The 10,148-nt window shown below is 43.2% G+C and overlaps 1 protein-coding gene across 1 annotated transcript in view; it reads right to left on the bottom strand.

Moving 5' to 3' along the window:
- Positions 1-849: 849 nt before the first annotated feature.
- Positions 850-10,148, bottom strand: part of Usp31 (ubiquitin specific peptidase 31) — a 63,632-nt gene continuing 54,333 nt past the window's right edge. Inside the window, exon 16 of the mRNA XM_050143328.1 lies at positions 850-8,415. Within this exon, the coding sequence (XP_049999285.1) occupies positions 6,842-8,415 (1,574 nt within the window). The 3' untranslated portion in view covers positions 850-6,841. The remainder of the gene's footprint in view (positions 8,416-10,148) is intronic.

The following is a 10,148-nucleotide window of genomic DNA, read 5'->3' as shown; positions in this document are numbered from 1 at the left end:
TGCTATTCTCAGCTTAGCTCAGGCATTTCCACCCTCAGATAAGACATTAAAAACTGGTAAGCTGGACTTTTAAAATACACTGGAGAATACTGAGCTCTGTTGCCCCCAAGTGGTCATAAGTGATACAACACCACACTAGAGAATTGTCTTTGTAGGCAAGATAGCTAGAAAATAAACAAAACAAAAACCTCAGAAGATGGTTAAAAGCCAGGTTCTGGGAGGCTGGAGAGATGGCTCAGTGATTAAGAGCATTGGCTACTCTTCCAGAGGACGTGGGTTCAGTTCCCAGCTGCCAGACAACAGATCAAGTCATTAGAAACTCTAAACTCCTGGGGATCCAAGAGTCATTTCTAGCCTCCCCCTGGGCACTAGGCTCAGGCACAAATGGTGCACTTAGACAAATACAAGCAAAGCACTCATAGGCATAAAATAAAAAATAAAGCAGATACCATGTGTATAAGAGGTGAGAAAAGGCTAAGGAAAGAGTACTTTTTAATGTTACAATTTCCTCTTATCACCAAAGAGGAGCAATGAAGAAAATCTGTTGGAAGTGAGGCAGCATGTGAGCTCTGTCTATGTAGCTCAGGACACCTAGTCTCTCATGTCTCTCATTATATCACTCATATAGTTGTTGACTGGGAACAAGTATGGGTGGGATCTTTTTACACAGCAATTGCATGGGGAGTCGGCCAGTCTGTGTGGTAGTGTCCTGTAACTTGGTGTTTTTACCTGAAATGCTGCAACTTTAAAGCATTTTGTTATAAAAAAAAAATCAATGCAGTACAAATACTAGTCAACATTTAAAAAAAAAAAACTGGTTCGGCAAGGGGGAGAAGAAAGGAGTATGTCTTGAAGAAGGCATGTAGTAAATTTATTATGTTTTGTTACATTTCCAGTTTTCTCTTAATTCCAATTGTATACTATATAACCAACTGCTGTCTCGGAAATAAAATGTTTTAAACATAAAAATATAAATTCTGCTTCTTAAAAGTGCATACACCTTGAATAATAAAATATACAAATAAATAACAGAAGGCAGTGACATACCTCATGCACTCGGCCTAAAATAATTTAAAATGTAGGATACACTTTCTTCCAGCCTGCAGGAAAGACACTCTGCCATCCTTTTACTGAAGAATTTATACAGCGCTCACTATGGCTCATGAATGACACCAAAGCGTTTTGTGTACAGTGATATGACATGCAGCTGTGAAGACAACTAGAGAAATAAACGCCGCTGTGAATACACAAGAGAATCAAGAAACCATTTTGGTAATGAGGCCCAAATTCAATTTTAACCAGTGGTGAGAGGCACAGTCGGTGAGCAGACCTACACAGAACATATATGCCTACAGGAAAGACCGACAGAACCGCAAGTGCAGAAACACAGCCCCCCAGTCTGGAATAGCACCTAGGAAAGTTCATGCTGCGTGTTCACAGCAGCAGAGAGCTCGACTCTGGGAGGCCGTGTGCCAAAGCTGTTCCAGCTCTGATTTTCCCTGATACCCTTACTCCTTAAAATATGAGCCACGTCAGATAAACTGTTTTTCTCCTTTTTGTAGGCAGCCTGATGTTCAATAAGATGAGGCCACACAGCACAGTAGATTATTTTGAAGATGGTATAGTGCACCTGGCTCACCACAGATTAAAACCAAACTTCTTGTGCCTCTGAAGGTAACATATACTGCCAAATTCCTGGATAGGTATTGATTTAATTACATGAAAAAATAGGAATGAGAGCATCAAAATAATTTCAATAGAATGTTTCACATTTGTTTTTAAATTTAAAAGGACTCCTAGAGCAACATTCTGAGTAGGAAAGACCTAGAGTGGAGTGCAATCAGAGCAGGGGGCCCGTGCAACCTGTGCTTTGCAACTGTGCTGTCAAAAGCAGAGCAGGGTCTGCATGGCCGGACAGCTAGCTCTCCACCGTCTTCTGCCACATTGTCTAACATGGAGTGACTTCCCTTCCTGCATGGGTCTCAGTCCGACAGCAGAATCTGAACAGAGGCTCTGGGAATGAATCTGGACCCCTTGGGGCACTCTGCTTGCCACCAGGAAGTAAGAACAATCCCCAGACTGGCAAGTAACATACCACCCATAAAATGCTTCACAGGTCCAAATCAGACCTTGAAGTCAGAAAGCTCTTGTCCCCTGAATTCGAGCAGGGGATTGACAGCTTCTTTTAATTTTCTTGTCCAACGCAACTGGAATTCCTCCTGAGTACTTTGTATGGCAGTGATGATTCTCGCCATAAACTGTTGGCAGAGAGATGGTGTACCACATCCTTCTCGATTCTGACTGGAATAAGGAGAGAAAGTCACCCAGCATCAAAAGCCTGGGAGAGGCCCAGGCCTTCCAAGTCCCTTGATGATCCCAGTGACCTAGGGTGAATCATCCAGAAGAGGCCTCGGGACAGTGTATGTATGGGATTCAAAGACATCGTTCACCTATGCTATGAGCCTCTGCCCCACCCCTGCCCCATGGAAAACAATCTAGACCTGAATCCATTGTTTAACACTACCATATATTCCGCATCCTTAATCTTACTGAGACCAGTGAGTGGGAAGTCCCAGAGTCTTCCTAAACACCTCCAAGTCTCTACAAAAGCATTTAAAAATTGTTAGCACTATATGAAGCCACATCTCTCCTTGTGATGAACGACACCAGAAGATATAAAAAATTAAAATCTATAGAAAATGGCAGGTTATTTCTTAGAACAAAATACTTTAGGAAAGTCTTCAGGCTAAATACAATATATACACCAGTGTATATTCAACATATCCAATCCACTCCTGCTTGCAAAATCCTATTTTACACACAATCTCACCAATGATAATTAAAAAAAAAAAAAAAAGACTGGCAGAGAAAGAGATGCCAAGCAACCTAAAATTCACACTCAGGCTCCCCTACACTGATGATGAAGCCACGCTTTAAAAATCACAAATTCAAAAATAGAGCTCCAGGATCTGAGTTGTCTTTTTTCTTATTTAAAACTCAATGTTTAGTGTAGTTTCTCCGTATGCTTTTCAACCGGTTGCTTGCATAGGTAGTATGAGCATGCTTTCTGGGTTAGAAGGAGGGCATGCAAAACTGCTGTCTCTACTTCAGGGTAAAAATGATCGGTCATGCTCAAAAGGCAGCCAGGAAGAACAATCTGGGGTCTGATCACAAGGCAGCACTGACTGAAACAAAAGCATGATGTCCCAACTGAAGGTGCAGTCAGCTGAATAGCAATGAGCTCTTTATAAAACTCAAGCAAGAGCAGCCTGCATACTAGCAGCTAAGTTGTCTTTATGGTAGGCACTGGTTTGCCGGCAAATTTTTCCCTTCTCAACTCCAAAATCTAAGTATCAATGCACCTCCAAACCGTGTTTTATTGAAACTGTGCTTATGATTTTCATCCTAGCTCAAAAGTCCAAACCAGACACTAATTACCTTTGTATTCAATGACAATGTACACAGGAAACTGTAACTTCAGCTATTAGTAATCTATCAAAACTTAAAGAGGGTTTATCTGAAATGAGCTTTGTTTACAACCCTTTCATCCATATCCCTTAAGCTGCTACTACTGCTCCCTTAACATACCACTCCTACTTATTAGTTAGACGGGGACAGTGCATCCCATCCCTCAGCAATCTCCACAGCCATCTCATAGAAACATAGAGGGTTGATTCTAATGTAAAGTGACCAGATACTAGATTTTAACCACTATACAGTACAGACAGCTCAGTCTGATCCAGTGGCCAGAAGACCACAATGTCTCCAGAGATAAACAAGGACACTTTTGATTTCCAGACAAAAACTCAAGGAACCTCATGTCTTACCCAACCATAATCTGTTTGGGTGTTTCTGATGAAGACCACCACTTCATGGCAGGCCCTGTTTGCTTTGGTGTCTCCCAGGACTCCTCAACTACAGCAGACTGCCGAAGCTTTCTGTTTGACTTTGCAAAGCAGGCCCAAATGAATTAAATGTGGCACAGCAGATATACCACATTGCTCTATTGATTAGACATGGCACCACTCACTCTCAGGCATAAGAAGAAATAAATGAGGTTGGCGAGGGCTGTAAGGGACATGAGTAAGCATCATCATGAAGGCAAGGAGGAAGGCTGGCTTAAGGGATGGTGTAGCCTCATGCACAGGGTGTTCTACAGGAAAAGAGCAAGGATAAAGGGGGGCTTACTTAACATCCCCCCAAAAATTACCAATGCATCATTCTGTTGGTTGGTGCTGTGTGCCTACGGGGAATGACTGCCCTAACCAGGCTCAGTATGTTCACTATATCCAAATCACTGGGGAAAGACTGCAGTAACTTAACCCTGCCAGAGAACTGAATGAACCAAGCAGCAATGTTCTCATAAGCTCTTATGACAACACTGTCAGAGCAGCCTTTTCTGGGTCTTAAACACACCCCAGCAGTAAGGAATTAGATTGCATTGTTTCCCAACCTCACAAGCATGGCAGCTTCATAGCCTAGACAATGATGATTTTTTTCTATTAAATTAAATATGAAATAAGGACTAAATTCCATATACATACATCTTTTCAATTTTATTACATTATAGAAACTGTCTTTCTTGATCCCATGGAAAAGTAGAGACTTGAAGAAGATTTTTCTGTTTTGTTTAAGAAAGCATGATATATGTGGGAGGGAGAATCCATTCCTACTGCATTCAAGAACAAACTATGTAGTACTGTGAAAATTAAACTAGCTTCTCGTCATCTTAATTATGGCAAAACAGCTTGTTATTAAAATCCTTTGTCTTATCACACTCTAATTCTAAGACCATTTCAGAGGCTCAAATCACACAAATGCTCAATTCCTGATACTGATGGCCTCACATTTGATGCTTTTTTAGAAAATAAAACAAGATAGGTGGCCAAATACTGCTGGGGCTGACCGTGTGCCACTGAACAATGACGACATGAAAAGGCAGCTGTCACCTCAGTCACACAAAGGGCAGAGAGCCTGGAGGCTTTGGGAAGCCACAAGGGGCGGGGGAGGAGGGACAGAAGCAGCCAGTACAGGATTGAGTGCAGTGGGCACTGCACACACACACACACACACACACACACACACACACGATTGTGTGGAGCACTGTGGTAACGTGCACAAAGCTGAACACCTAAGCCTCAAATACCCAGTCACCTTGAACCTGCAAGCTACCAGCTAATGTCCATATTAGCAGCAAAATAAACTTAAGTTAACTAGTGGAAAGTACTTCCCAGGAGGTATTCTTAACATAAAGAACAAAAGGACAGTGCAGAAATCACACCGCATGCAATATGCACCGCGGCCACGTCACAGAAATACTGAAGAGGGAATTCGTGTGGACCTGGGAACCATGAGCTTTAGTATGTAATAACACATAAACTTAACATGCTATATTTAATGACAAAGTGACAAATGCTACTCTGAGAATCAAGACCTCAATTCTCTTGATATTAAAAAAAAGAAGAAGAAAAAAAAAAAAGAGGACACCAAAAAACTGGACTGGAAAGTATTTCCAAGTGATTTCCACAAGGCTTGGAAAACTATGTTTTACCTGTGAGAATCCAGAGAGGTTTGAGGTCCCCCTTTTCATCTATAGTAACGCAATTGGCAACTACATGTCAGAGGGAACATATGCCAGACTCTGCTTGAGTTCTGGGTCTGAGGTTAACTCTTCAGGACAGAGCAGACATAAAAGAGCTATAAAGAAGCAGTCACAAGGAAGACTGACAGGTACGATCCAAAGTGCATGTGCAATGCTTTGTCTCACAACACATCACCACACCACCAGTGGCTCTTGGTAGGAGGCAACTTCTTTCTTTTCCAAGCAGCAAGACAAGGCAGTAAGCATGCACACAAGGGGAGTAGGAGATCCTCAAACTTCTAACAGAAAAAAGCAACATCAGGGGAGGAAAATGGTAAACTCAGGCTTCCAGCTTGGAATAAAACTTTTTCTGGGAATCTTTCAAAAGCATTAACTGTTCAGCTACAGTTCAAAATTCCAATGGCTTTAGCCAGCAAATTTAGAATGAAAAATATATTAGTGACTAGCTTTCTGACTATCCAAAAATTGCCAAATCTTAGAACATATCCAAGGAGTCAAGACAGGCTAGGGTATGCATATAAATGCAGATATGAAGGTAGCATAGATTTTCTGTCTACCTCTGAAACCTTTACCCGTGGCAGTGGGAGAAAGGATAGTCACCCTCCCCCCATGTCATCTTCCTCTTGAACCCATTTATTAGTAATGTACATCCATCCTAGACTAGCTGAGTATATATACCTGAGAAACATTAGTGTTAAGATATTGCCCTTACAAAGACTGGTAGATGGGGCCAAAGTGCAGAAAGCAAGTTTTCCCTCAGTTTATGTTGTTAGCGTCACAGTTTTTGTTTTGTTTGTTTTCTAAGCTCCTGACGGCACTCAACAATCTACATGAAGATAAATCCTGCTCAGATGAAAACCCAAGTCAAACAATTCATCTGTTTACAGACTGATAGCTTAATTGGTTCACAGGTTTCCAAACTCTAGTGTCCAACCAAAGTCATTAGAGTTCTCTAGAAAGAAACAGGTACAATTGCTAAAGGGACTATCCAGATTATTTTCTACAGTTATTCCAGTTAGCTTGGTATCAATGCTTTGCCTATGGCTGTTATTTGGTTCAATGGCAGAATAAGGCGACGCTTTTAACAATTTGAATTCCAGACACACACTCATATTCTCTCACACAGTCAGGCACATAACCCCCAAAAAAATACAAAATAAAAGCATAGAGGGCTTTGGTGGGAAGGGAGTTCTAAATAAATAAACATCTGTACAGATAAAACACCCGGATTGCAGAAGATCACTGGGGTTTTTGAGAAGGCCGTGCAGAGGTTTGCATGCTAGAAGACAGCTTTTTGGAGCCTTTCTCGGTGGCCAGCCTGCTACTGGGAGACAAAGGAACTCCGGAATCTAGCTGGGAAGACTTGGATCTTCGAGCAGATAGCAAGGAATGTTTAGCAGAAGCAGGGTCCTTTGAGACAAGCTGTTCTTTTCCAACTGCATTTGTGTTTGGCTGCTGTGAGCCTGGGGACTGATGGCCTTTCTCTGCCTTGTCATCTGTGGTGTTCTTACTGACGGACTTGACAGAACTCCCACCAGCCTTTTTGGACAGCAAGGTTGTCTTGCCAAGATCAGTAGACCGCCGGGTTTCTTTCTGTCTCAAGGCTGACTTAAAGAAGGACAGTCCTTTGTCCTCAGACTTGCTGTCCCTCTTCAACCCAGAGCGCACACTTGTGCTAGGTGAGCGCAGGCTGGCCATGGAAGAGCTCCGAACGTGTTTGCCGTCAACTCTGTTGTCTCCTGATCTGGCCTGATTCACCCGAGGGGAGCTAGGTTTGGAGGTGGAGGTGGAGGTGACACTGGCTCTGTCAGAACCTAAACTTTGTCTGGAACCCTCTCTACTCAAGCTCCGGTCAGAAGTCCTACTCTTCCCAGAAGGTAAGGAGCCCCTGGTGGCAGGGCCTGGGGCTTTTTTGGCAGATATGGAGGAAGAAGAGTAAGTGAAGGCAGAAGCAGACTTTTGCTTCTGTGGTGAAGGAGATGACATGGATTCCTGGGACCTGGGGGACGATTCTTTTTTGGGTTGGGTAGAGGCAGGGGATGAATGCCTTCCACTGGCCCTGGAAGAATCTGCTTTGCTCCGACAGCGGGCAGGTTTCAAGGAAACCTTCACAGGAACAGGTGAAGAAGGGGATGGACTTGAAAGAGAAGATTCCTGGCTGGCCAAGGCTGGCCTCCCCTTCCGCATGCTCTTCTCTGGCTCAGAAGTGCCTTTGGAACTAGGGGATCTCTTGGTTGTGCTCTCTGGCTTCTTTGTGAGGGAGTCTGGGTGGCTTGGAGGTTTCACCTCTTTGACTGGAGAGCTGTCAACAGAATCACTCTGATCCACATACGCAATCTGGTTATTATTATCAAAAGGATCAGAAATGGGGGGCAAGCAATCCCCTTGTGCTAGATTTTTGTTTGGTATGTCTACAACATTGGAGTTCAATTTTCGAGAGTCTGACTCATCTTTGAACACACCTTCCATGACAGCCAATGGGGCCCGGCCCACAGCCTTGTGCTCTCGTCTATTGTGACTGTCACTTGGTTCCTGGTGACTACCAGAAAGGTTCCGTAGACTACCGAAGCAAGATATGGACACTTTGTCATCACCTGCCTCCCCAATCCTTTCAAGGGTGGAGGCAGACCCATGGATCGGGGAGTCCCCTGAGAAGCGGGAAGGAGAACTGGAGCGCATCTGTAGCTTGGCAGACAGGGACCAAGAAGGCCGCATGCAATTTTCATTGACGGCCAAGGGGCTGGTGACAGAAGATCTGGATGACAGGCTTTGACGCTGCACACTTCTCACAAATGGTCGAGTAGAGAAGCCTCCTGCATAGCAGAGAAAATTCTGTCAGACTAAATCATCAAAAATTCTTGGTAACACCTTAAGACACTGAAGACAGAGCAAGGGCAAACCCGGGGGAATGACAGGACCATGACCTTCAATGCTGGCCTGTCTGCTAGAGTCAAGGATAACCGTGTGCTTTCAACCCTTCAAAGACCAGTTTCCTTATCCGCAAAATAGGGTCATGCTAACTCTCAAGTCAGTAAATGCTCTCCATCTACTTCATCCTACATCAGGGTCAGTACGCTTTCTGGAAAGACCCCGTCAGTCTATTAGGCTGTTCAGGCGACTGCTCAGTTCTGTGACCTTACCATAAAACCAGCCACAGCCATCCACACGAGGCCTCTGGGTATAATTTGATGACTGTTGGTCTAATTAAAGAATTAAATAAAATCTAAGAAGTCTGTGTCCAGCAAGGATCCGGACACTCCCAGATCTTCACTAAACATGAGCTTCTAACCCAGCGCCTTCATTTTCCTGAAGGACGCCTGGAAATCACAGAATGAATTCCTTGACCAAAATGATACACGAACCCATAACCCCATTGCATGCCCTGTGGAAGTAAGTCTGTAACAGGTAACAACAAAAGGGCACCAGTGGGAAGAACTAGAGCCTTGGACATGTTACATACTACCTTCGATGGCTGGTAGACTAATATTCCCAACAGCTTAAACCTTTCCAAGATGAAGCTGAATTCTGCATGCCTCTGTTACTGCAGCTATGGTCTTTGTGACTACTAAGAGTCAGGTTCTGTTCTATGTGACCCCTGAGCATGACTAAATGATGATGATGCTTAAGAAGACATTGATTTCACCAACCAAACTGCTTAAAAATAGATGGAGGTAAGCTACTTCTGGGTTTATTGTTAAAACAACAGCAAATTCCAAATTTAAAGGACTGTGGTGAAAAATAATGTCCACCTAAATAGGTATAGGTTCACTAGTCAGCTTTTCCTAAAAGACTAGGAAAGAGAAAGGGCTTGGCAACAATAGTCCAATATATTCCAGCTCACACGGAAAAGAAGTAAAATGCCAAAGCGGGTAGAGCCAGAGCCAGGCGGCTCTCCTAGTTTGATTTCTTTCCAACTACCTCCCATTTTGGCTTCATTTCATTTTCTCAGAATTACCCATCGCCCCTAGAAGCAGATTAAAGCAACTGAAATACTGGCAGCAAGCGAGTCTCTTTGGAAGATGAGTCACTGTCTTCATTATGGATGCTGAGCTCACTCTCTCCCACTTCCAGCTCTTAGTACTTTGGCTGCCCAGTCCATCCCATACCACCTGGGGTTGCTGATAGTACTAAGGGCTATCCTGTCAATACTCAAGCATAAGTGAAAAGTACCAAGAAAAAAAAAACCAAATACACAAAATGCATTTCAATATTTAATCAGATTTCCTCCAGTATTGATATTGTGACTATGTTTAGAGTAGAGGTCAAGCTGACCCAATGGTGTCCTCACTAACTAAGAACACCGCTCTACATGAGGCAGTCCCAGGCAAGGTAGAACATCTCTGAGACCTAATAGCCATCCTGCAAATTTTAACAAAAAGTGTTTATCTGTACACTGGAATACAGAAGTGGAAACCAATGAAGGAGAAATCCCTGAATCATAGAAAAGCCACAACTCAGTTATGTACCCCTACTCTTTTGAGTTCTACAGTCTGCTTATATAAAAAGACTGTTCCTAAGCCTGCAGAAACTGTGCTTTGTTTATGAG

Source organism: Alexandromys fortis, unplaced genomic scaffold (genome assembly GCF_014885135.2).
Source record: "Alexandromys fortis isolate MF-2015 unplaced genomic scaffold, M_Fortis_MF-2015_v1.1 scaffold_45, whole genome shotgun sequence".
In the NCBI taxonomy this organism is placed as follows: domain Eukaryota; kingdom Metazoa; phylum Chordata; class Mammalia; order Rodentia; family Cricetidae; genus Alexandromys; species Alexandromys fortis.
The sequence above is the reverse complement of the archived record's forward strand: the minus strand, read 5'-3'. Positions and strand labels throughout refer to the sequence as shown.